Consider the following 27,759-nt stretch of genomic DNA (forward strand, 5'->3'; position numbering starts at 1 on the left):
GAAGTGGCGCTATAGCTCAAGTGGTAGAGCGCTCGCCTTGAGCTGAAGAGCTGAGGGACAGCACCCAGGCCCAGAGTTCAAGCCCCACGACTGACAAAAAAAAAAAAGAAAATAAACTGCTTGAATGGAAAGTAGCCAGTCCCAAAATTACATGTGTCATCTCTCCAATATAAATCAATCAGTGCCCAATAACCTGAAACCTAGAGGAACATTTCATTTTCCCTTGAACAAATGATTATCCATTTGGTCATGAACGATTAGATGACAAGTCTTGCTATATCCCCTGCACCCAACAGCACTGTAAGAACTGTAAGAATATACCCTGTTACTAAAGGGATAGGCCCAGCTTCTTTATTGTGAACATACGCTGTCTCTGCCTTCTTTAGAAAGCATGTCTAGACTAATTCATATGAAACAGACAGATGTGTTATATCTGCTTCACAAAATACAAAAAACAAGTGAGGTCCTTTTTCATTTAAGCTACAGGAGTTGATTTTGTTCTTAAAATTCTGTTGTCAGCAGGGAAGGTGGCTCAGTGGTAGAGTGCTTGCCTTGCATGCATGAGGCCTTGGGTTCAATTCCTCAGCACCACATAAACAGGAAAAGCCAGGCCCAGAGTTCAGGCCCCATAACTGGCAAAAAAAAAAAAAAAAAAAAAAAATTCTGTTGTCAATGGTGCAGCAAGCTGAATGAAAACTAGAAGATATCTCCATTTTCCAAATAGTCTCCATGCTTCCAGCTTTATGAGAAGCCAACGCCAGTACCAAAAAGCACATTATAAAAATACATTATTAAATTAGTATGTAGAGAAAATAAAAACATAATTGCATGCAGTAAAGTTACAGCAGTAATATATAGCCACTGATTTTTTTGATATTTTAAAAGTATGTGTGTTTAACATGCAAAATCCAAGCATTAATAACAGATTGACAGTCACTATATGAAAATATTAAAAGTAATATTACCCATAATTCTCATGCTAGATCAAGGAATAAGATTAATGGATTAAAAATAAATCTACAGCCAGAAATCCTGCTTGGTCTTCCTTTCTATTCCCTAAAACTATGAGGTAAAAGTTGAGTAAAAGAATCCTAATGGTTTCAGCTCATCCACTCAGCAACCAGTCATGGAAACCAGCTGTGTTCTAGAAATATTTAGATGTTTGGAACATGGTCCATGCTTCAATCTGAACTGCAGAGCACTGAGATGAGAACTAATGGGAAAAAACAAGGTGTTCCAGCTTGTATCACCCGAAACAGGAATAAGTTCTCTGTAATGGGAGTGGGTTCAAGAGTAGGCTAAGAAGTTCAGAGTTGAGTGCATTGAACTTCAGTTGACTGCGAGATCTGAGAGGAAGTATCTTAGGAGCAGGTGGAAACCCAATTCTGGAGCTGTCTGGAATGGGTAGATCTGGAAATGAAGATTTCCATTGTCTGATAAAGACATGGATGAAAAAGATCACAGGAACTGGGCCACATGAAGGAGGAAAGATCAAGAATAAAATTGTAAGGGATGAGCAGAACAAAGGGAATGGCCAGTGAATTTGACAACAAGCCAGGAGGTATGAGATGCACTGGAAGCAGAGAGGAGATACTTCAAGCAGTACTTGTTATAGCACATAATGGATACTCAATAAATCTGGGCAGAATAAACAACTGTGAAGGGTAACATCTGAGTTTCCATCATAAAGCAAAATACAATAGTGTTCATTTTTATTCCAGTTGTTACAATGGTTGCCTTTGGAACCAAAGAGAAGTGGCTGGAGCTCACCTCTATCACTTCCCAGTGGGATAAATGGCTTTGCACAAAGAGCCAACGTCCTAAATAAAACTGTTTTGATCATTAGAGGATGGTGGCTAAACAAACTTTGGTCTAACCGCTCAGTCAGTGCAGTTCAAAAGAACGAGGCTGATCTTCATAAACTGTCATGGGGAAAGAATATCTCTAGAAATGGCTCCATCTTTATAGCCACTCAATAAAACTAAATATCATTCTCCAGGTATATAAAGATCTATGCCTTAAATTCATGAAGTGCTCTGGACAGAAGCACACGAATATATTAACAGCAGTCACGGAAGCTAAAGGAAGGAACTAACATTGGGGAACCGTGGCATGCTGAGTAAGTTGGTTTTTTTTCTATGAAGTTTGATTGTGTGTGTGTGTGTGTGTGTGTGTGTGTGATAAATATATTCAACTATTAGTAGTGTAACTACAAATTAATGTATCTTGGAACTACATTTTAAGTATTATCTACCTTGTGGTAGTATGGCAAAGGCTAAAATAAGACCAGGACTGTTACACACATTGCCTGGCCTGAAGAATGCTCTTGTCACATACCTGTTGATGACCCCCAAGAACAGCAGTGGAACCCTCATTTCTGAGCACTGCCTCCGTGTCTGCTGCTGGCTTAATCTTTTTATTTGGGGGGGGTCTGGTCGTGGGGCCTGAACTCTGGGCCTGGGCACTGTCCCTCAGCTCTTCAGCTCAAGGCTAGCACTCTACCACTTGAGCAGCAGCACCACTTTTGGCTTTTTTCTTTTTACTTATGTGGTGCTGAGGAACTGAACCCCAGGGCCTCAGGCATGCAAGACAAGCGCTCTACCACTGAGCCATCTTCCTATTCCCTGCTGCTGGCTTTCTTGATAAGGGTCCTCTCTCTACAGAAGATGTTATGTGTGCCATTGGGCCAATTATTTAACCTCTGATTGCCTCTGATTGCTCATCTATCAAGAACAAAAATGGAAACTATTTTGCAGGGTAGTATGGAAAGCTTAATACATGTAAAACTCTTGGAACAAATATTAATAAATATTAAAATTATCATCCTTATACTTTAGCTGAGAAGACAAATATTCAAAATTAACCACGTCTTCACTGCTAGCAAATGTATGCCCTAGAATTTTAATGGCAATCTGTGTAAGGTTGTGGGCTTTTTTGCACATATTATTGAATGGTGATACACACACATACACACACACACACACACACACACACATACAAATGTGCAAATATCATAAAATAATAGAAACAAAATACAGACCAGAAAGGAGAGGAGGGAATGAAGAATTACTGTTTAAGGAGTATAGAGTTTTGTTTGGAATGATGAGAAAGTTTTGGAGGTGGTTTGCACAATACTATGAATGTACTTAATGCTACTGAATTGCACTCTTAAAATGGTAAATATTATGTTACCTATATCTTACCAAAACTAATGACAAATGCCTTTAAAATACTGAACTAGAATAAGTTTGCTTTCATTTGTCAGCCTAAGAACACTAGTTTTCGCCTCAGATCCTTGTCTAGTTGGGGCTGTTAGCCAACAGCCATGGATCTCCACACTCACAATCTGAATTCTTGCATCTCAGCTCCCCACCATCTATCCATCCACCCATCCATCCGTACCTCCAAGTAGCCTCTCATCCACACCTCGCAGCCTGAGTGTAGCCTGCCCCCCTGAGCAGCTTTCAGACTAGCAGCAGCTCTCCCTAAGCCTATCACCCAGGCATCTGGACAAGTGATCTTCTTTCTGAAGGCCAGAAAGGTACCTGTCTTGCCCAACTCATCCCAGGCAGAGCAGAGCATGGCAGATGACTAAGACCCACTGGAAGTTGCTCTTCCCACACCAGCAGCAGCCTTCTTCAGCTGTGAGCTACAGGGTGGAATCAGTATGCACACCGTGTGCTGCTTAGCTCACTACAAAGAGGAAACATTGAAATGAAGAGCTCAGATTTGGTTTTTGTGTTTTGGTTTTTTTGCTGGAGGATGAGCAATGAAATTTTAACGGATGTGAAGCCTGTCCCTAGCACAGAGTGACACTTGCTGTTCCAACTGTAGACGCCTCTGGCGACCACCCCTGGAAGCCTGACATTGGTGCCTGTGGCTGGACCCTACCCCAGCAGTGAGGCGCATCTGTGCCTATTCCTTCAGCAGTACTTACCATGAACTGGTAGTCGTTACCCGCCGCAGTAGCCTTCCTCAGTTCTGAAGCTCACTTAGACAAGTCTCCTTGCTGGGAGGCTGTTGCTTATCATCTCATTGTTGGTGACATTCCCTGACCGGCTCATTCCAGTTCTGCACCCTGGGAGGGTTTGCTAAGGGTGCCAGAGCAGTGAAATTCCATCAAAGGGGCCTCCAGTCCTTACATAGGCCATGCTCAGGTCTACTCCTCAGCAACACGGAATGCATCCGGCATCATGGCAGTGCAGGCCGGCCTGTCTTTGATTCACTTACTAGCCATCAGTGTTCACTCAGGGCCAGGCACCATGTTGGGTTCTGGTGATAAATAGCCTAGCACTCTATGTGCTTACAGGCCAGACAGAGACAGGCATTACTCAATCAAGACACACGACAGTAACAATGAAGCAGGAAAAGCATGAGATGGGGTGTATCCGCACAGTGAGAGACCTTGGGTGGTGAGAATCCTCATTTCAATGGAAGGCAGTCCAGAGAAAGTCTGGGGAGAGTGTCTGAACAGGGGTCCTGGAGCACAGCTGCTTCATCCGCTTTTACAAAGGGGAGGGCTGCCCCTCTGCCATTACCCCATGGTATAGACACCCGGGGAGGCACAACCACACACATGTTCTCAGCCTCATGGACACATGCAGAGATTCACACAGCCACTGAGGCCCATTATGGGTGCATACATACACCAACCTGCGCATACAGATGCAAACAGGCACACACACATGCATGTGGCTGCGCCTAGAGGCAAGGCACATGGCCACACACACACATGGACACACTGATTCACAAACACCAGAGACATGATGATACAGGTACATTTGCACACACACGTGGACACATACAGGTCCCTTTGTGACATTTCAAACCTGCTCCTTTGGGGCTGTCAATACCTATATAGCAACACTGGGGCCAAAGGCCACAGGGAGAAGTCCTTCCCACTCTGCCCAGTGCAGGGCTTGTACCATGCTCCTGTTCTGCACCCAGCTAACCAGTGACTCCTACTAGATGCAACACAGCCCCTTGGCTCCTCTCTTGGCGCTTGTGGGTGAGGCCAACGCTCCAGTCTCATGTATATGTGGTATTTGCATATTGCAGTTTCCAGGCATCAAACTCTTTCCTAGAACATCAGCACAAACTAGTCCCTTAGACTCCTCTCCACTTCTGAAGCTTTCACATACATCAGCATATTCCTTCGGAGAGGGAAAACAAAACTTCAGGCAAATGGGAAGCTGGGGATTTGGGGTTGACTGGAATTTTCCTTTTTTTCTCTCTCTCAGTGTGAGAAGACTTTAAACATACACATACACAGGGATTTTTTTTAAATGGGAAAGCTACTGAATAATCAGTGATCTCATGTTTTAAAATTGGAAAAGCTCCTGGCAATATATTTAAACACTGTGCATAAAACATCACTATGTTCCTTCTGAGCCTCACATCATTGTCTCCCAGTTCCCTAGCAGTATGAAGGTCAGCATGGAATTGGTTTACTTCCGGGGGCTCCATTGGATCCCACCAGCATCTCCACCTAAAAGCAGCCCCCTCCCCGCCCAGTCTGGAATTACAGAGGCACAAAGAAAGCTGTCTGGCTTTTCTTTAGGAGCCAGTGGGAAAGCCTCGGGCCCCCTGGGCTCTGTGCTTTTCCTCCCACACTTTCCACAAAAAGCAAGGCAGAATACACCCCTGTGAGGATGGCCTTTGTAATAACCAACCCCGAACACCGCAGGTTACAATTCAGCTGTTCCTGGTAGAGTCATCCCTGGCAGATTCACAAAGTTTGCCAGAAAAGTCGATGGAAGGCTGACAGATCAAAAGTGAGTCGTGCCAGGTCTCCTCTTAGAAAACAGTTAGACGCGTGTCTGACTGCTAACACCTCAGTTCTTTTCATAGTAGGTCTGAAAATAGCTCCGAATTCTTTAAATGTCTGGAGATGTAGGCGACGAAGAATTTGGAGTGCAAAAATCCTCCCCAAGTACCCCAGGTTCTGTTCCTAGCGCATCCCTTCAAGCTGCCTGCTCAACTGCATTCCTGGATGCTGGGATTGTAAATCAGTCCCCATGTCTCTTTTGGCAACATTCATCTAGAACTTAGAACCAGCCATCCACAAAGGGGTGGCAACTCTGGCTATCTGCATTCAGACCACCAGGTCACCTTTGTGTGCCTCTGTACTACTTACTGGTCACACACACACACACACACACACACACACACACACACACACCTCCCCATTAAATGGCAGATCCTTTGTCAAAGAGCTCTTTCTGCCTTCGCCCCTTCAGGGACTCGCATATTTTCATCTCTTTAGCTGTGGCCTTTCTGATCTTGGTTGCCAGAGTAGTTGCCAAAAATGTCATCAATAGGCCTAAGACACTGGAAAGATGGGGGTGGGGAATTCAGAAAAGACAGATCCCTTGGGTAAGGCTTGGACTTGGGTCTGTTGGTAAATAATCAAAATGAGTTCACCGGGACTGAAAGGAGACTGAGAACCTTTAGAATGATTGCAATAGATAGGACTAGTGTGTGACACTGAGGCAAGCTGATGATTGATTGGCCACAGGGATGAGAGACCATGCAGATGGCAAGGGCCTTCCCTAGACAGTGGTGCTCCATGAGTGGAAACCCACCAGCATCAAAAATCACCTGGGATCCAGGCACCAGTGACTCACACCTGTAATCCTAGCTACTCAGGAGGCTGAGATCTAAGGATCACGGTTCAAAGCTATCCCAGGCAAGGAAAGTCTGTGAGACTCTTCTCTCCAATTAACCACCAGAAAACTGGAAGTGGCACTGTGGCTCAAGTGGTAGAGCATGTGCCTTAAGCTAAAGAGCTCAGAGACAGTGCCCAGGCCCAGAGTTCAAGCCCTACAACAGCCCAAAAACAGCAACAACAACAAAAAAAATCACCTGAGGGCTGGGTGGATCTCAGTGGTAGAGTATTTGACTAGTGAGAGTGATGTTCCACCCCCAGCACCACATGCCTCCAAGAAAATCTCCTTTTTAGCTGCAAGCTTCTACCCCAAGAGCCTGATTCTATAGATGGATAAAGCCCAGAGAGCTACCTTACTACTTTGTTTAAAGCTCCCTGGATAATTTTGATGCAGAGGCTAGAAAAACCTATATGGCATCAATGATTATACGTGATGCCCTTCCTGTTTATGTCTCTTAAATCTATGGTACTCAGCAATTAGTAAGCTGTTGATATCATTAGCAAACTGAAAATTGAGGAGGAGCCAAAGATGTCTACACTTTCTCAGGTAAGGGTCTGGAAGTCATTTGGTCCCCCTACCAGAAATGAGAAAGAAGTCAGGAGGAAGTGTAGGGTGAAGTTAAGAGAACCCACTTTAGACACAGTGACTTCAAAATGCACTTGGGTAACAGGCCTAGGGCCCCGGGTGAGGTGGGGCCAGGCAGGGTGGGGTGCAAGCAGTCTGCAGCCTCACTGGGCTGCAGCTTGGATGCACCTGCAGGCCACCAGGGAGGAAAAGTGCCATGGAGAAGGTCAGGAGGAGGGTGAAGAAGCAGCTGGGTGAACAGTGTGTAATACTCAAAAATCAGATAGGGTTTGGGTGGTAAGAACTTAGAGGAGGTCAGAGAACTTAGGGAGCTCAAAGACTGAGAGAAGGCCATTGAATTTATCTAATAGAAAGCTGCTGACATTGAGAAAGCAGTTCCACAAAAGTGGCAGGAACAGAACCTCATGATGGAAACAGAATAGGGAAATGAGTAGAGAGGAAAGCGGAGGCCTCCAGTGGAGGTTAATGCCCACACATTTACCAGGGAAAGGAAACAGGCTGGTGGTTAATGCACCTGCTGAGAAGCATGTAGAGGTCTAGGGGCTCACTGATCCCTCTGACTGCCCCTCAAATGCCAGAAGCCACCTTCCCTCTCTTGGGTCTCTACACCTCCCTGCACCTGTGGTAGCTGCTCTCATCTCAAAACTGACAGTTACTTGCCCCCCTGACTCCTTCACTGGTGTGTTTCACAAGCACTTGGACCATGTGGCTCCTCCTTAATGAGGTATCTGAGTGCCCCTGTGTCTCTTGATGGTACCACCATCCACCCAACCACCAACCCACCCAGAAACAAATCAGCCCCTCACCCTCACCCCCGTCCTGAGGAAGCCTGCAGTTGAACTCTCTGTGAGCTTGTTTTCCCCTTCCTCCTCATCCCACCCCTAAGCCAGGGTGCTAATCGGAATGTTTCACCCCAGGAAGAAAAAAGACAGCTCAAGCTCTTTAGATGGCTTTGCTCTGGCCTAGTTTTATACCTGCCTTCTCAGCCACACTGACTTGGATATTTTCCCACCTGTCAGCTGCTTTTGCCTTTTGAGCTTTTCTTGTACACATCTCTACTCCTGGAACAGGAGCTTCCTTTCCCTTTCTTTCCCTTCCCTTCTCTTCCTTTCTTTCATTCCAGCTCTCCATCCCTTTCTCCCAATAGTACTCCCTACAGGCCAGCACCTAGTTCTTTTCCTGTCAACAGCCCAGAAGGCCTATCTCTGCAGAGGAGACGTTTATTCTTCCTCTCTCTGGATCCTCATTGCTCTCTTCATCCAAATGCATTAGTGCGTTCCATAGGATTCTACCACACTAAGGAAGTCTCAGGTGACAAGGCAGGGGATAGAGATCCCAGAAGGGAATGGGGTTCACTTGACTCTAGCAATAGTTACCCAAGGTGTATGTGTGTGTGCGCATGCGCATGCACATAGGCTGGGAACACCCTTTGTTCACAGAAACATCAAAACTCAATAGAAAGCCTGAAGCATCTGCGTTAAACATGGCCTCTTTTGTTCTCCTTAAATTGATTCTCTGCTTCCTACTTCCTCTCCTCCATGCTTTTCCTTTATTCGCCATTTTCAGCTTTTTCCCTCTTTCCCTGACTTCTTCCTGTCCTGTTTGGTGAGTAGTTACATGGCTCTGAAGCAAACTGCTTCAGCTTGTCAGCTGCCTACCCAGTCATCTGCTTAGGAGAATCTAGTTGTTGATGCTGACAAATGAGGTCATAGAAGGAGGACAGTTACAGCTTTTCAGATCTGCCACATCAATGGCTTGCTAGACCCAAGTCAGGTCCTTGGGTAGAAATGCGAGTGAAAAGTACTGCAACTAAGAGGAGACAGATCACCATGTGCATGCAGTACTTTAGTTCTTCCCTCAACAGAGTGTTTGCTTTGTCTTACAAGCAAGACCACAAAGCACCCTGGCCTCCAAATACCTTGACATCTGCTTGTAGCCCTAATGGAGGGAGGAATCCAGCCATAGCCTACTTGACTGAAATGCAAGGATTCATCGTAAGGTTCCAGAGCCGTTTCTGTCTCTATGAGGACTCATGCAAAAGATGACACCTGCAGACTCCATTGTTCTGGAGGATGAGTTAAGTATGGGGCAGGACGACTTGTCTGTGTTATACACTTAGGGGCTTTGGGTACAGCCTGTTAACCTCAAGGGAAGGGGAAGGAAACTCGCCAGGCTTCACAAAGGCAAAAAAGAAACATGAGCAGTGCAGCCTTAAAGCCAAATGGGATCAATGCAATTTTTCTCTCCGCCTAGTGATTTTTAATAGCAGGAATCTGGATTACATGCAAGTGAGTGCAAATAATTTAAAGCCCAAAGGAGACGATCGCAACTGATGTTAAAACCCTATTCACTTGGAAGAGACATCACCCAAGCATTTCTCTGGTCCCCTTGCTCCTGAAACTGCCCTCTGTGGTGGCTGACTTCTGAGGGGAGGAAAGAAGCCATTAGAAGCCCCTATGTGCTTACAAATAAATTAGGGATATCAGGATTTGTTCACTGCTATAACTGGGGTATAGGCAGGCAGGCAGACATTCTGTTTTTACAGCTGGGCAGGGATTTAAGGATTATCCAATCCAACTTCCTCATTTTGCAGTACTGAAAGTGAAGCCCAGGCCAGGAGTTAAAGGCAAAACCAAGCAGAGACCAATGAGCCCAGCGCCCAGCGCCCTTTCTACTGATTCCCTATAGTTTTCAGGTTGGGCTTAGGCTCTGAGTCTGGGGTAAGCAGAACTAACGACTGGCTTCATTAATTCCCCCACTAATATGCACATTGAGGCTACTTAGTGCCATCTGTACTGTCGGCAAGCTACTTTAGCAGCATGAATTGTAGGATGGGGCAGGAATGGCATTAGACCTCACTTGAAGTGCCAAGGAAGATGGCGAACAGGATAATCCTTCAGGGACCTTGGTCATGTGGGTTCCAAAGTTATATGCCCATTCATTCTACCAAGTACCCTACGAGACCTGTTTAAAATCGAGGGAGGGAAGAACTGATCAGTATCTGCCTACAGAGAAGAAACAACTTTTCCTTCTCAGCTGTTGCTCAGAAAACTTAAGTCTCTCTCAGGAAATCTGTTCTCCAGCTTCGTATGTCCTGGCATTCACCACTCCATATGTAATTGAAGGGCCTCAAGGACGTGTAAATAATTGTTTCCTATTTGACCCACATACTTGTGAGGCTGAGTGTCAGCCATAAGCCTCATTCCCATGTCCAGGCTTGAGTTCAAGGGCAGCAATCAGACGAAATGGTTCAGTGGAGCCACATGGATTCTTGCACAGTAGTGTGTTAATGACTGTTAAAACTGACATGGTAAATACAGCATTCCCAACGTTTAAAATTACAACTCTGCAACAAGTCATGCTGTTAAAACATACAAGAAATACCGGTTAAGCCTTCAAGTAGAGACCACACACAACCCGTACAGATCACCGCTATCCCAAAGTACATAACAGATCATTTTCATTGAAATGAGGCAGGAATTAGCAGGTAGTACAGTGAGTTGAGTGCTAAGAAAAGTAGAAATAATAAATCCAAATGTTAAACACCAATTACTACCCGATGAGCTACAAGTTGATTTGGCATTACAACGTGCCCCTCCTCAGCAACACAGCCAGAAACGAGGAAATGGGGCAGTTTGGTGGCAAACACAAGCCTATGACCAATGCACATCTACACAATAAAGGACATAAGCTGCTCATCCCCTGGGATGTGAGAAAATCCCATATATGTGTCCCTGTGACTTTGAAAAGAACAGCTTCCAATGCTGGGAGAAAAGCCAATGGCTGAAAGGAATATTGGTCTCTTCTGTCCTCCTAAAGGAGATCTGTGGGTCAGTCTGACAGCCTGGTGACCAGACATGACACCTTCTATCTTTAACTCTTAAGAACAGGGCAGAAAATTAGGCTGACCCACCCTGATTAACTTCAGAGACTAGGTAGAAACTGTGCTTGAGAAGCTTTAATCTAACAAAGTTAACCAAAGACCCTGCCTCTGAGCCAGCACTTATGAACTTCATACCTGGGTGGGACTTCAGGGGAAAGGCAGGCTGCCTGCATCACCGTTCAGGCTCCATCTTTTGTGGGATGTCACTGCAGGGTTGTTCTGGCCCCCAGCTCTCAGAAACCATCACTTGCAGAACTCAATGCTCTCCAGACATTCTCATGCTCACAAGTGACTGAAGGTCTTGGTGGGCAAAGGAATATAGTTGTTTACAAGTATACATATGTACAAGAGATGTTAAAAAGACAGTCTCTAAAGCACTTTGGGATTTCCCCCAATGAAAGGCACCAGATAAATACAAGTCATTACCAAAAAGAAAAATCAAGTTCTCCAGCTTTCACACCTGCAAAGGTAACCCTTAGAGACACATCTTTTGGTAGTAAACCTGCTGGTTTAGAAAAATCCTCATGAGAGTGACTGGGTTATTCTGCCTCCCTTCCACCTTCCTGTTTCCTCTTTGCATAACTTTTATGGTCTGTGACCATGGATACCACGCTCGGTGACCTCACGCCATCAAGCCTTGGCAAACCTAACACTCCTCACAGGTTTGTACCATCACCTGTCTTGGGTGCAGCTGGGGATGATTCTGTACATCTTCTGACTACTAGGGCTGGAAACATCAGCCAATGCTGAGTTCCATGTGCAAATTCTAGAAAAAGCTAAACCCCCCTATTCTTCTCACCTGCTGGGTTGCCTTTAAGTCCCCTCATTTTTCTGCTGCTTCTGAGAAACAGGCATAGACACATAGGCACTAAGGGGTTGCCACTCCTCTGCCCCCATAAGACTCCAGTCTCATGGAAGGATTTGAACTGGAGGCTCAAGGATGTGAGTGGCCAGTGCATTTATCTAACAATTCACCCACACGCAGTAGCCATGGCAATTACAAGTACACAACGCCCTCTGAGAAGATCCTCTCCACAACCTCCTGAGGTATGGATTAACCAACTAAAACACAAAACAGACTTCTTACAGAAGCCCAAGCTTTGGATAAAAGCCTGCCTAACTTCATGCTTAGATCCCTGGATTCTACAGCCTTGCTAAATATTGGGTGATAAAGAAAGCCACCCGGAAAACCATAAGTTACCCCAAAAGATGGTGGGGAAAATGACCTTACAAGGTTCCCCTTCAAAATATTATGTGCTGATTATCTAAAAAAGAGGACCAGGGGTTGTTTTGGAGAAGGAAGCAATGGTCTCCTTCAACACAAGCATAGGTGTTGAAAAACCTCTTAAGTAGCTTTCAGCTTTTCAAGAAATTTACAATTATGACATTTTATGAAGTAGCAGGTTTTTGTTTTATAACTCCTTTCTCCTGACCTGGACTCCCCTTCCCCCAACAAACAGAAGTTGCAATGGAAATAAGAACTACCTTGTTCTCATCCTGGGCACAATATAGCCTTCATGCACATCTGTATTTGGAGTACACACTTCTGCATCACCAGGTTTCCATATCATGGCAGGAACTCTGGGGCAATCAAAACATCATATATACCATACTGTATCCTAGAAGCAAAATTATCTGAGCAAATTCTGCTTGTAAATAAAAGAGCTCTCATTTTATGAGCTTTTAGAGCAAGCCACAAAACTATTTAAGCTACTATCCTTGCTAGCAACCTATCTATGCTCACCTCGGGAAGACAATACAACAGTCATCTCTTCTGGGTTGAGAAAGACAATACAACCTTACTCCTAAACATTCGTTTAAAAAAATAAAGATTTCAAACACATGCTAATACCAAAGACACAGCAAACTTTGGTCAAATAGCTTAGACTAGCAACCTCAGCCAGAAATAAATGTCTCTGTGAATCCCCTCGGAATGACAGAGGCCTGACCATGACTTGAAAAGGCTTAACCTGCACCAACTCCGAGTTAAACATCCGTGGGAGTGGCGTGGGCTTAGCTGAAATCCTTGTCTCTAACTTATCTGTTTTTTTGTTTGGGGGGGGAGGGACTTCAATCTTTACTACATGTTTAACGAAGTAACATTCTCTAAGGAGTGACATGAGATGAACATCAATATACATTTTTCTGAAAGTGATTGTGTGCCCATGCAAGCCACAGAGCTAAAGATCATAGAACAATTCAGAGACTTGCGTCACCATTTGCATTCTCTGTTTTGTCATCAAAATTAAAGCAAAAGATAAAGAAATCGAGATTTGTTTGCCCACAATTGTGTGCAAAATCTTTTGCTATCCTTGCTGACCTCATAGATAGATATGTTCCTATTGGAAAAACTTGCTGGGTATTTTTTATATATATACAGATATCACAGGACAACCTTGGGAACAGGAACACAAACAACACACAGTACCAGGGCACAAGCACTGAATAGTGTACATAGCAGACAGAGAAACTGGCATTCTGGATACTCATCTGGCAGAAAGATGAACATTTTTTATACCCATGACGCAAACACCAGTGAGTGCCATTTCATTGGAAGGTGCAAAGGTGTGGTGTCAGACACACCACTTTCTTAAAAAAAAAAAAAAAAAAGGATTCTCAGCACTGTGAGAGCAACCTCCGCTGCAGATCCCATGCACCTCTCCCCTCTGGGGTTGGGCAGACTCCTTATGCCATAACCCTAAGCTGCCTGGACTGTGTCAGAGACACAAGAGGCAGCTCAGCAATGTGGGTTTGAGGATGACAAACCCTCCTGGCTAATGGAGGGAGTCACTTAAACTTAGTTCACTTGGTGAGCTCCTGCTCATGTTTGTTAAGCTTGCCATGAGGGATTTAACTTTATGGGCATAGTAGTCCCTTAAATTGACTGAAGGGACCTCCTTCATTCCATCTCCAAAGTCGCAGCTGCGCATGGCACTCTCAAGTTGTTTTTGGCGCCGGTAGAAGTGGGAGAACTTATTGAAGATCAAGGTGATGGGCAGTACCACCACCAGGATGCCTGCCAAGATGCAGGCAGACGCAGTCAGCTTCCCTGCTGTGGTCCCTGGAACCACATCCCCATACCCTACGGTGGTCATGCTCACAGTGGCCCACCACCAGCAGGCAGGGATGGTCGCCAGGCCCTCGTTTTCTTCCTTTTCAATGGTGTAGGCCACCACGGAGAAGATGGAAATCCCCACGGAGAGGTAGAGCAAGAGCAGCCCTACTTCTTTGTAGCTGTATTTTAAGGTCGCTCCCAAGGAGCGGAGGCCAGTGGAGTGTCTGGCCAGCTTTAAGATCCGGAAGATCCGCATCAATCGCAGGACCTGAGCCACTCTGCCCAAGTTGGCCAGCGTCGGTGAGCTCTCCACCACCAGGTTCACCACGAGAGTGATGTAGAAGGGGACGATGGACATGAGGTCGATCAGATTGAGCGCGTTCTTGAAAAACTTGAGGAAGTCAGGGGCCACGGCAAACCTGGCCACCAGCTCAAAGGTGAACCAAGCGATTCCAAAGTGTTCCACGATCTCGAACCTGGGGTCCTCCCCAGGGTTGCCCTGGCTGTCAGGAATTTGGAAGTCCGGCAGGCTGTTGAGGCACATGGTGATGATGGACCCCAACACCACCAGGATGGACAGGACACTGAAGACCCTGCTCAGGACTGAGTAGCCGGGATTGTCCAGCGCCAGCCACAGCTGCCTGCGGCAGTTGCCCAGGGGCTGCCCGTCAAATTTGGAGGCATCGTTGTAGAAGGCCAGGATCTCATCGAAGGAGGACGTGGTGCTCTCCTGGTCGCTCTGCTCGTCCCACTTCTCCTGCTCAGGCTCCACTTTGCGGCCGTGATAGCTGTAGCTGCAGCAGGAGTCAATGAAGAACTCGTTGATGCCCCAGTACTCAATCTCCTGGCTGAAGGAGAAGACGCACAGCTCGGCCATGACGTGGAGCTTGCCGGTGTGGTAGAAATGCAACACGTAAGGGAAGAGCTCGGGGTTGCGGTCGAAGTAGAACTCCCGCTGGACGTCGTCGTAGTCGTCGCAGAGCTCCAGGATGGCCTCGCGCGAGTGGCAGAGCAGCAGGCGGCCCAGGCGCGTCTCGGGGAAGCGCAGCAGGGTGTGGGAGCGCAGCCGCCTCTTGCAGCCGCCCACGTTGATGCGAATCTCCCCATCCTCGACGTTGCTGGCCTGGGACATGTCCCACAGGCTCTGGCCGGTCATGCCGGAGGTGCCCGCCGGCCGCGCCGCCGCGCGGGGGCGCTACACCTAAAAGCGGAGGGAACCCCGTCAGCCTGGGCGCCCGGCTCTCCCGGCCCCAGCGCCCTTCTCTCCTGACCAGCCCCCCCCTCCGGCGCGCCCGGTCCCCCCCTCTCCAGCAGGGGGTGGATGGGTCTGGGTTCTGTAAGGCATTGGAGTGGGGGAACAGGCCCCCTTCCTAGGAAAGGCGGGGAGTCTAATTTTCTTTTTTTGCCCTCTGCCCCCTCCCACCCTGTATGGGAGGGGGTTAGGGGGCTGGCGATGGCTTTTCGTGGGCCTGGGTCGCACCCCCGCGGCTCCGAGAGCTCCTGGGGGGGCCGCGTGCTGACCTTGCCCGTGGGCACACCAAGGAGACGCCCCCGCCCGCGCGCCGCAGACAGGCGGGACCTGAGCCGAGATACGCACCAGCACCGGCAGGGCTGGGCCGGGAGAGGGGCGCGCGGAGATTTGGGAGGGGGCGGGGAGATCCACTGCTCCGGTGCCTAAACCTGGGCCGGGGTCGGTGGGCGGAGGGGGAGGAAGGAGACAGATGGGTGTCCCCGGTGTCCAGCCTCCCCCCACACACCCCCGCCCAGGACTGGATCCCCCCACCACAAAGCACCATTTTCCCCTCCCTGGGTTTCCCCCGCCCTCCTGGCGCGGTGCCCCGGGGCCGCGTGCGCGGCGCCTCACCCAGCGAAGCTGCCTGGGCTCGCCTGGCGCGTTCTGGAAGCGCTTACCTGGGAGCCCGAGCGCCCGCGGCCGAGGCCGGCGGGAAACTTCCCAGACCTGCTGGCGAGCATCGCCCCGGATCGTCGCTGCGGGCTGGCTGTGCGTGTGCGCGCGGGTGCGAGGATGTGTGCGCCTGTGTGTGCGCCCGGCCGGCCGGCGGGCGGGGTCCACCGAGCGTCTCCTGCGGTCTCCGGCCCCGCACGCCGCCGCCGCCGCCGCCGCCCGCAGTTTCCCAGAGGCTCACAGGTGGCTGCGTGGCTCCGACGTTCTTGGAGCCCCCCTTCTCCCGAGCGCGCGCCCCTCACCCGCCGACAGAGACGGGAGCCCACGCTGCAGAGGCCCGCGGAGCGGGAGCGGAGCCGGTGCGCCTGGTCGCGGGCCCTGCGCTGGGGTGCGGCGCGGTGGTGCTGAACGGACAGCTCCCGCGCGCCTCGATCCCGGGGCCCGGCCGCCGCCCCTGCCTGGAAGATGCCGCCCCCAGCGCGCTGCTCCGCGCTCCTCGCGCGCGTCACTGCGACCCCCTTGCGCCCCAAGCTCAACGCCGGCCGACACCTTTCCCTCCTCCCCCACTCGGCATCCTCCGGTGGCAGCTGTTATCGCTACCGCCCCCGGGGCGCAGGCAGAGGGTGGCCTAGGGTGACCTTTCCCCACTGGTCTGGCAGAGGAAGGGCATTGCGTGTAGGGGGTAGGGCACACACACAGAGGATCTCCGGGTTTCCCCATTTAGGGACCCGAAGTAAAGTTTCCCCAAGACTGAGGTTGTTGGGGGGAAGGGAGGTGGCGTGGAGAAGAGGGGACAGGGAAGAAAGCCTGAGGTCCCGCTGCAGAGGGATGCGCGTGGGGAGGGGGAAGGGCGCAGGCCCCGCTGGGGGGAACCGTGGAGATCTGCTTGGAACCTCTGTGCGGCTACTGTGTGTGGACAGGCAGAGAAGTGTGGGTTGCAGAGGAGTGTATGGAACTCTGTGTGTGTGTGTGTGTGTGTGTGTGTGTGTGTGTGTTCTGAAGACAGTAAGCATTTTCAATGTCTATGTAGAACACTGATTTAAAAAGGGGGGGGTAGAGGGATGTATACAGTGTAGCAGTACAGGAGGATCCTGAGACACGAGTTGCTATGGGGTGTGTGTGCGCGCACGTGTGAAATATGAAATGTGCGGTGGTGTGCAGGCTGCTCTACACAGCATCGATGTGTTCAGTACTGTATCCTCATTCCCAAGACTTGTGGAGATCTAAACTCTTGGTCTCCTAAGGCTGGTCTTACAATCCTCCATCTGGGCTGGACTGAGCTGAGAAATGGCTCTGCATCTCCTGAGACTCATCTGTCTTCCGTCTCAGCCCTCTGCATGGTCTTTATTTGCAAAGACTGGTCGTGGGGTGGGATAAGCTTCCAGAGCGTTTGTTGTCCACATGCCTTGGGCAAGAGGTGTGGGAATGCATTTGCAGGGGGCTCTGGACGGACAGCGCAGCTGCAGCAGAAGCACATCCTCATTACCTGGCCCCAGCAATGCTATCCAGATAGAGATGTCCTGTGTATGGGTAGGTGCTTTGGATGGGAGGGGTTCTCAGTGGCAGAGACCCTGAGTTTTGAGCCTTAGCAGTACAAAAAAAAAACACAAACAAAAATATGCTTTGTGCGTCTTTGGAGAGTCTGGGGAGAATCCTTGATTTGGTCTCACATGGGCCCTGTGCTGCCGCTCACCTCTGAGTATGTGTGTGACTGAGGGTGGGCTGCCCGGTGGAGCTCCACATCCATGCCCCTGCAGGACTGACTCTGTGGGTGCAGGGGATCCCCATGAGGCGGATCCCCATGAGGCAGTCCTGTGTGGGCAGGAGAATGGAGTGGTGAGGGCCATGTGAGTGTCCTTTTCTTGTGTTTGATGCCAGAGTAGTGTGTGCCTGTGTGCAAGTGTGTGTGTGTGTGTGTCTGTAAGAGAGAGAGAGAGAGATACAAAGAGAGATACAGAGAGAGGGGGAGGGGGAAAGAAGTGGAGGAGAGGGAGGGGGGAGAGAGACCTTTGCAGCTGCTCTCTTTGTCTCCATGTCTGTTTCTACAGGAGACTGTTTTGGCGTAGGCTCACTCTGCCCTGTGTCTTGCTCTGCTGGATCTGTCATTTGACGTCTGTGGCTCCCCACGCCACACCTTGCTGGGCTGCAGTCTGGAGGCCCCTGCGTCTCCCTCTTCCCTACTGTAGGAATGCTGCCGACAGAGTCCTAGTCTTGCAGGAGGGTGTGTTTGGTGCATGTGTAAGCATGGGCTTGCAGCCTCTTTCACTCTTCTGTCCCCCCATCCCCACATACCCTACTGCAGGATCCTTCACAGCAGCACCTGGAAGACAGCCTTCACAGCCCTGCCTCCCTCGCTGCCTCAGGTCACTCCACAGCTTGCAGCCCCCTGCAGCTTTGCTACCACATGCCCCTGCAGTTTGTGCTGCAGCCCTATTCCCAGCCACTCCCAGTCCCCCAGCCTCAGAGCCCCCCCCCACCCCGCACCTCGCTTGAGCATGATGTATAGTTCACCTTTTTCCTTCTGTTGTATTTGGAGGGTCATCCCCTGGGAACACTTGGTTTCAAGGACTCTGAGGTTTTCCTCCCTCCTTGGTTTCTTTATCTGCCTCTTCCTTCTGTTCCTGGCTCTTTTTGTTTTGCTCAGTCCTTGTTTCTTTGTAGTTGTAGGAGACCTTGCCTAGGGAAGAAGAGCTCCTGTGCCTTCTGGCTCTTTGTCTCTCCACTGCCTACAACCACCCCACCCACGGCTCCAGGGACTCTGCCAGGCTTCTGGGACTTTCACCCCTCCTATATCTCTATTAGGGGCCATGCCGTGCCTCTCAAAGCTCTGCCTTCCTGACAACCCCATTGCACTCCACACCCCCTCCCCTATCCTTTGCCATATCCCCAGCTACGCGGATGCTCTTTATGTGTCCCTGCCCTCATTTCACTTTTCCCGTAAGGCTGAAGTCAGGGACAAGTCTCCTTGCTCACCTTTACTTAAATATCCAAGTGAACTAGGAGCCCAGGGGGAGAAGCTGAAGTTTAGGGCACATCAGTTGTTTCTTGGACAGGCTGAGGCAGATGTCTGTGGGTCTGACAGATGCCTTTGCAGAGGGTTAAGTATATGTGACAGGCAGAGCCACTTGTTTATTTCCCAGTCTCTGAGGTGAAAAGAAACGGCGCTGTCTCTCTCCCTCTGTACCTAGGAAGCTGGTTTTGTTTGTGGTTTATTTAGAGGTCTGAACCCTGCTCTTAAAATATATCTGCCTGCTCCCCAGCAATACATGTCAAGGCCTGGGGAGATAGTGAGGTGGCAGAGAGCTGGGGAAGAGGCGTCCTGAGAAGGGGGTTTGAGGAGACTGTGGGTGGAGGACCAGATCTTACACCTGGGCAATGTCATTGTTGCTTCTGCTAATGCTGATCTGATTTGAGCCCACACAACTCAGACTCTGCTTTATCCCCTGACAGGTGAGGGGGCTGCTTCCGTGGCCACACTAAGTGAGCTGGGCTTCCTGACTTACATTTCCTACTGTGAGGGAGAGCTGAGTCCTGTTATTCCCCTAGTCTGGGATTACAGGACTGCCCATGGCCCCTATAGAGTGGGCTTCCCCCATGTCCATCCCACTGCCCACCAGCCATTCTCCCACTGCAGCCCCAGTGCCTCTTTGTGTGTGTGTGTGGGGGAGGGTTGTGGGGACTGAACTCTGGGCCTGGGATCTCTTTAGCTCAAGGCTAGTTTCTACCACTTGAGCCACAGTGCCACTTCTGGCCTTTTCTGGCTTTTTTCATATGGTGCTGAGGAATCAAACCCAGGGCCTCATGCATGCAAGGCAAGCGCTCTACCACGGAGCCACCTTCCCAGCCCGCCCCCCCACTGCCTCTTAAAAGCACAATTGGGTCAGGTCCTTCCACCTTGGAAACCTTCCAGAAGTTTCTCATTGTGGTAAGAAGGAAAACCATTTGCCTACTTAGCACTGCTCCCTTCCCACCTCCACTTGCCCTATTTTCCATCTATTGTGCCTCAGCCACATGTCCCCTTTGCACCCCGTACAGGGTGCTGTTCTCTATGCCTGTCTTGGAAGCTTCACAGGGCAGGCTTTTTCTTGTCCCTCTGATCTTTGTTTAAATTCCATCACCTCAGAGAGCTGCTCAATCTAAATTGGACCCCTGGATGAGTTTTTAACCAGTGTCTTTACCTCATATTAAATCACTCTTAAATACATGATTGAACTATAAATGAACAAGACTTCAACTGCTATCTTATGTTATTTTGTGACAGCTCAAGTCTTGGCCCCAACTCTTCTTCCTGGTCGATTAAAAATGGTCCTGGAGAGGGAGAATTTTGTGCCTGGGACTGAGGGGAGAAGTTGCCAGGCTCTGGCCTCTCTTCAGCAATCCAACAACCTAGTGTTTCTCAATCCTACTACACATGAGAAGCACCTGTGAAGCTAGCCAATGCTCTAGATGCTGCGGGCCTCTCCCCAGACCAAAGTGAGTTAGTCTCTGTTGGAGGGCACATAAAATCAATGTGTTCTTTAAGCTCCCTAGATGAGTGGAGCCAAGGTTAAGAGTATGAGCCATTTGCCATTGGACACAGAACAGCACGCCCATGAGCCAGTATGTGGTTGTCAGTACCAAGGACAGCAGCTGGGTCTCTGTTCTGGGGCTAGTGTCTGCCTTCAGATACAGCCCAGAGGCCCTAGGCTTTTGTCTATGCTTTTGGCAACTCTTGACTGAAGAAAGGTTCCCTGTGCCTCTCAGAATCCTTCACCTTGGAAATAATTATCTTGAAATAAGGAATACTCACATTTTCTTTTCACCTTTGAAAGGGGTCAGCTCCCGAGCCTTTAAGATGTTGACAGTGGGAATGAGGACTGAGGACAAGGTGGCTAGCTGACCTTCTTGGGTAGAAAAAAAGCCAGAAAAGCTGCTATGGATGGAGACAAGGTTGAGAGAGGGCAAGGGAAGCAGGGAAGAGAGGCCTCTAGGAGGCAGAAGCCAGGCCTGAGCCTGGGGCCATAGGGAAGCCGGAGTGGGGGAGGGTTGGACACAATATTTTAAGGAATGTATGTTATGAAGGCAATTGCTCATTAAGTATTTTGTCAAGGGGCAAAAGTAAATTGCATTGTTTCTGATGTAAAACTAAGGCTTTGAAAATATCTGAGTCCTGGCCTACAGCATTTGCCTTTTTCCCTTTCCCTACTGAATTATAGCCCTCTGGTGAGAGGGATGAAGAGTGTGGAGAAGGTTGAGCTAGGTATGATGATGATGAGGGTTGCAGTAGAGGCAATCCATGCATCTGGTTCAGGTATGTGTCCTGGATCTAGACTGTTCCAATTCAGCTTCTTTAGCCATGTGTCCTTGGGCATGGTACTTACTCTCTCCATGCCTCAAGTACTTCATCTTTAGATCTGTGATAGCCCCTAATTCAGAAGACTATTGGGAGAATTGAAAGAAGCATTAAAGAACCCAAGGCCTCATCCATCACAAATGCTGTGGATGTCTATCACGATTAGTGCCAACCATGAGCCTTATAGTGTGTCTGTCACTATTGTGCAAGCTCTTTCCTTACTTCTTGCCTTCACTTGGTTACAATGATTACTTTCCTTTTACTCATGTCCATTCCATTCTAATTAGACTCAAATGTGTCTTTCTGTGCCTCTTCACTGTCTCAAAGAAGAACAAGACTTAAGTGGTAAGCTGATTTCTGTAACAAAGACCCACTGGTCTCAGAAGCATAACATAGTGAAAAGATGATTTTTTCCCTCTTGTTACAATCCTATGGGTGGAGCTTCCTACAGGGAGATTCTAGATTCCTTCTGTCCAGAGCTTTGCCAGCTCTCATGGCCTTTGGAGTCCTTCTCTAGCATCCTCTGCTGGAAGTTGAGGAGCAAAGAGAGTGTGGAGGATGGCAAGAGATGATTTTGAGGCCAGGTCTAGAAGTAGGGGACTACACTTCTATATCCACACTGCTTGGCCAGAACTCAATCACACGGCCTTATATAACATGGGGTGGGTGTGGATGTTATAGAAAGATGAGGAAGATCACAGAAATTGGGGCACCAGCATGCTCTGAGGCAGATGGATGAGTAGAAGCTGGTAGACATCCCTTGTTCCTTTCTCCTAAGATGGGATGAAGGCACACAGCAAAGTCCCCAGTGGCCACCAAAAGCTGGAAGGCCTTCATTGTGGAACTCAGGCCAGGAGGCTCCTGAATTGTCACCAAGGAACAGTTCGAGCCTTGGCTAGGACTTGGTTTTACTTTTCTCACAGCAGTGTCTTTCACTCTAAATTTATCCCTACTACACATGTAAAGAAGGGGTTTGTTTCGTCCAGTCTCTGGATTGAAGCAGCAGGGAGTTAGGCAGAAGATAAAAGTGATAGAGGGTATCAGGTAGGCCATAGACTCCGGTGGCCAGACTTGGAAGCTACACAGCCAGGACACGCATGCGGTTGGTTGCAGGTCGCTCCAGTTCCATGCCGGGTGCAGCACTGGGTGCCCTGAATGGTAGAGGTGCCTGGCTGGACTGGCTTGAGCAACACTCCAGTGTTGGCAGGCTGGAACACAGAACAGTGGCTGGGAAAGCTTGGAGGAAGTGGCTGCAGAAATCTAAGTGGGAAATCTAGATGAGGCAGATCTCACCAAGATATGGGGTGACCATAAAGTCTACCTTAAAATCTCTTTTCTTTGCTCCTCCCTTGACTTCCACTCTATCTCTAGGCAGGGAAATTGGAAGAAATCACTCAGGGAAATACTCGCTCTCCCAACCTCTTTGTCCTTTATTATATCCAACTGTACACCAGGGGCACAGTCCCAGCGCTTCAAACTTCCCCCCCAGCTCAGAGGTGCTCATTGCTACTGCCCCCAGCTTTTACCCTTCTGCTATGAAAGTGACATCCACCCACCCTTTTACCCATCCATCGCCCATCGATCCATCCACCCACCCACCCATCCCACACCCTGGATGCCTCTGTGGGCTCCTGTTTCCATGGTTACTTCCAGGGCCTGAGTCTGCTCTGGGTTTGCTGAAAGATTCTCCAGCTATGGGCTGTTCCCCATGACAGCCTTGCTGCTGGACCCAAATATGGCTCGTTTCTAGGGTCCTACTTGCTTAGAGCTCTCCCAAAGCTCTGATCTGACATTACCTGAGCACTGGTCCCTAAAGCCGATCTGCTTCTTTAATCGAAAAGCCAACTAAACACTCTCTAGTGTTTGAACAGTGAGCCCCACTGGGAAGAGTGTCTGGGAGACTGCCATCTGAAGCAAGTGGGGTTACCAGAAGTAGAGAGGTACTGGGGAGGAAGAGTCCCTTTGTAATAGTTACAAAGCTAGCCTTTGTGGGGTGCTTATTATAATCCAGGCACAATTCTCAGGATACTCATGCAGGAACAAGATTACGCCACATCCCTGACCCCATGGCATGTGCACTGTGATTATCTGAGGTTGGAAAGCTTGATTTCTGTCTGTACCCTTGACAATGGTCAAGGTTACAGAGTTACCCAGTGCCAGAACTGGATTCAAAGCAAAACATGCTCACTCCAGAAGCTGTGTTCCAAAACACTGTGTTCACAGCCTCTCGACAGCCATTCCTCCCACCTAGGGATTCTGGAAGTTTCCCTGAGTCAGTTTTTGAAGACAGGAGGTTCCTGAACACTCCCCAGCACTCAGCTCGGCTCTGAGGGTGACAAGCACCCATATGTGAGACACACTCTTTTGTACTCTAGGCCCACTTGGGAACAGCTGTCAGTTACCCAGGAGCCGGGGTGGACCCCAGCTCCTCCTGAGAGGAGGAGCTTCCTACCCCCTGTCTCCAGAGCTGGTTTGTCTGTGGACTCTAGAGCTTTCTCTCAGCCAGAGCTAAGCTACAGCTTGTCCTCAGAGGCCTTCAGGAGGGTGGGAAGAAGCAACCCCATCAGAGAAACCCAGCTGAGGGAAGACACAAGATGTTCCCCACAAGTGACAGAAAACCAATTCACACTCTTCCCTGCAGCCAAAAAAAATTAAGCTAATTTTTCATTTCTCTGCTTACGTGCAACTCAACTAAACATAGGCATCTAGGAATGCAAACAATGACTAGAATTTCTTAATTTAGGGCAGTTTTAATTAGATCTTGCTAAAATGACAGAGACTTGGATATTTTTATCACAGTAAAAAGCTATGTGATTTGGGGAAATAAAGGAAGGGAACATGATGTTAGAAGCAACTCCACCCTTAGCCATCTCCTACCTTCAACTGACCACCCCTTCCAGGCCAGACTCCCCAAGAGAGCCTCTCTTGGGAGAAGCAACCGCCTTTTTTCGAGTTCTTATTTCCTTTGCTCTGGTTTATATGAAAAGAAACTAGTTCCCCTCATTGCATTTATTCCAACTAGCTGGGGCTGGAACAAAAATAACTTGGTGGAAAAGTTTAAATTACACAATTACTTTTGAGAACAATTTGGACTTAGTAGATGTTCATAGCATAAATGTTAAGAGACCAAAATCCAAGATGTCAGAGGGAGATCTTCTAGTCCTGACTACTCACTCATAATCAGGTCTCCTTTTCCCTTGAGCATATGGAAGGATTTACTTTCCCAGCTCCCTCCAAGTCTGCAGGTACCAGGTGACTTGCTCTGGGCAATGAGCTGTGACTGGAGGTGATATGTCATATATGGGCCAGCACATTTGATGGCCTGGGTTCAAGTTCCCAGGCTCTGCGGTGGATACCTTCACCTCAGAGCCATCCTGGAACCAAAGCCGCCTGGATCCCTGAGCTACCCCATGGAGCCCAGCAGCCCTGGCTTCCCCTGAATCTGAAGCAGATGGCAATGTATTGAAAGGCAAACCAGGGTTTGGTTTTATCACTGAGAGCTGAGGAAGACTGTCTCTCTGACCCCAATGTATACAATAAATAAGGCTTTCTACAGTAATCATTGTATAAGAATGCCACCTTATTCTAATTATTTTATATTAGATTATTTTGGAATTTCAAAGTCCAGTTTCATCTGAAATAGGGAGACATTTGCTTTTGCTAGGGCTAAATAAAACTATTGGAGAACATATGTAACTTATTAAAACAAAACTTACATGTCAGCGGGAAATCTTTGAAAGTTACCAAAATGTCATGGTTGGGATAAAGGCATCCTCTAAAAAGAACAGTGGCTGGAATGGGAGACAGATTACACATTTTAGGGAACTATGGCTGCAGGCAGGATCTGGAGGGAAGTACAGACTTTGAGAAGAGGATAGATGGTTTGAAGATGTTGGTGATAAGTTGGGGGAAAAGTTGTCTAATGAATTTTCAGAGTTTTTTCTGGAACTGAGGATATAGCTCAGTGGTCGGGAGCTTGCCTAATATGTGTAAGGAAGGCCCTGGTTGGATCCCTCACATGGCACCATAAAACTAGTAAACAACCCACCTGCAGATCTCAATTGTTCTGTGTGATTTGCTGCTGCATCAAGAAAATCCTCATTATGATGTAGTAGTTAAAGTTAAAGTGCTGTAATAAGTGTAATATGGATCAAATATAAACTTTACTAATTGTTTTCTTTTTCTTTTATTTATTTTTATTGTAAAGGTGATATACAGAGGGACTGCAGTTATATAGATCAGGGAATGAGTACCTTTCTTTTTGAACAGTGTCACCTCTTCCCTCATTTTCTCCCAGTTTTTTCCCTCCCAACTGTCCTCTCTCACAAGTTGTATAGATCATTTTCAACGTAGTGTCCAGTGAGTATCACTGCGGAATTAGTTCATCCTTTGCTCCACCATTTCTGTGCTTCCCCTTACCTTCCCTCAAGCAGATAAACTTTCGTACAAGACAAAAGGTACAGAAATCAAAACCACAAAAGGGGAAAAACAAAAACAAAACAAATAACAACACAAAAGTAAAATGAAAATGAACTTGACTTCTTATTCTCATAGAATACAAAGTAATTGTTCTAAATTGGTGGGTTAGTCTAGAAGTAGTGCTCTGGGAGGGTGGTCTCCTTTCTTTCTCCATACACTTCCACTGTCTTGGACCTCCTCCACATCAAGCCTGAGGAAGGGAAAGAAGGTGGAGGGATTGTTTCTTTTTGGGACAGGGAGGGGAACAGGGGCCTAAACTCAGGGCCGTTCCACCACTCCAGCCACACCTCCACACTGAAGGTGGGATGCTTCTGTTTAGAAATGGTGCACACCATTTCTACTGGCATGTTATTGGTCAGTCACATGATCATTCCTAATTGGTCAGGAGGCTGGAAAATATAATCTAGCTATGCAGACAGGAAGAGGAGGAGGAGGAGGAACCTGGTTTGGTGAAGAGCTAGCCAGTTTGCACCACAAACAGTTCACCATTCTTTCAAAATTTAGTTTACAGTGAAACCACAAGTAGAAAGGGTCACAAACTGACGTTGGTCTGTAGAGTTTACAACTGGGGAATTGCTAAGTGGGACATTGCCTAAGGCATGGCTTTCTGGAGTTTTACATTTTTTAAATTACCTTGAAGTAGTTGTACAAAGGGATTTTGATTCAATATGTCAGTGTGAGTACAGTGCATCTTGATCAATGTCACGACTTCCACTGTTTTCCCCCATCTCTCTCAACCTCACCCCCTCCTTACCTGTTCCATTTGGGTTAAGATAATATTTATAGACTCGAGCCGCACATATGTCTTCTTAGATTATTAAATTGTTGGGCTTATAACTCAAACAAATTCAGGTAAATCAGATAAAAATCAGGGAAAAGCCTGAGAGAAATGGTAGAAACTAGTGTGACATCAGAATTACTGTTTTATAGAACAATATGTTTTCAGCACAGGACATTAAAATTACTATTTTAGAAAAGAATATGGTATTCAGGTCCCAGTAACTTGCAGAGAATCAGACAGATGCAGGGCCTTGTACCTCATTGGCAATTGGTTAGGTAGACGATGCCTATAAAATTCTTTCTTGTAAAGCAGGTATCAAGTAATTAATTAATTAATCCAATTCCTATAGACAGCCCAACACTGCTTAAAGACATGGGAGATTTTTAGGGAGTAAGTCAATGATAAGCACACTTGGACTATTGCAAGTCTTTGTTCTGTTCTAGCTGGGACCAGCTACCCTGGAGCAGGGCTGCTACTGTGAGGCTTGCAATCAAGTTGGCTTTGAAACTGTTTATACAAGCTGATTGCTACAAGAAATGCAAGAAATTTGCAGGAAGTTCCATGCAAGGAACCAGGGAAAAGGGCTTTGAGTCTTGTTAGTGGTTCCATTGGAAGATTTCAGAGATGACTGAGAAAAGCCATGAGGTAGTAAGCATTGCAGATTATTTGCAACCTAAAGCAATGTCTGATTTGGTGGCTGCCTACCTTACTGCCCTAGAGGGAGTAGAGGGCAGAGTGGAGGGGAGAGCATATTTCTATAGTGAATCTATAGCTAGGAACGCATGACTGCGTTGCACTGGGAGCTGCTATAGCAAGGCATCCCCAAGGAAGCAATGGAAGCTAGCTTGGATAATGAGAAGCATTTGGACCAATCTTTGTGGGAGAAGGATCAGCAACTTTTGGCAAAGAATGGCTGCGCAATTTGAGATCTGAGTTTAAACTGAAAAGGACTCCTAAGATTCCTCCACTGGTGTGACTAACCAAGGCCGAGGAATAGAAAATAAGTGATTTGGCACCTTTATTGAGCAAGGTTGAATAATGGAGTTCAAATTAAGGAAGATCAGGTGGTC

At 48.0% G+C, this 27,759-nt stretch overlaps 1 protein-coding gene across 1 annotated transcript; it reads right to left on the reverse strand.

Annotated features, from left to right (window-relative positions):
* Positions 1-13,537: 13,537 nt before the first annotated feature.
* Kcns2 (potassium voltage-gated channel, modifier subfamily S, member 2) lies at positions 13,538-16,411 on the reverse strand. Its single transcript, XM_013012463.1, has 2 exons — positions 16,103-16,411; positions 13,538-15,392 (listed from the first exon to the last, which is right to left on the reverse strand). Exon 2 carries the CDS (start codon positions 15,345-15,347, stop codon positions 13,911-13,913), a length of 1,437 nt encoding a protein of 478 aa, XP_012867917.1. The 5' UTR covers positions 15,348-15,392; positions 16,103-16,411; the 3' UTR covers positions 13,538-13,910.
* Positions 16,412-27,759: the final 11,348 nt, after the last annotated feature.

This window comes from Dipodomys ordii, unplaced genomic scaffold (genome assembly GCF_000151885.1).
Source record: "Dipodomys ordii isolate 6190 unplaced genomic scaffold, Dord_2.0 Scaffold17, whole genome shotgun sequence".
In the NCBI taxonomy this organism is placed as follows: Eukaryota; Metazoa; Chordata; class Mammalia; order Rodentia; family Heteromyidae; genus Dipodomys; species Dipodomys ordii.

Excerpts from the sequence above, each read along its gene's own strand:
- Kcns2 (XM_013012463.1), bottom strand. The coding sequence starts at position 15,347 with ATGACCGGCCAGAGCCTGTGGGACATGTCCCAGGCCAGCAACGTCGAG.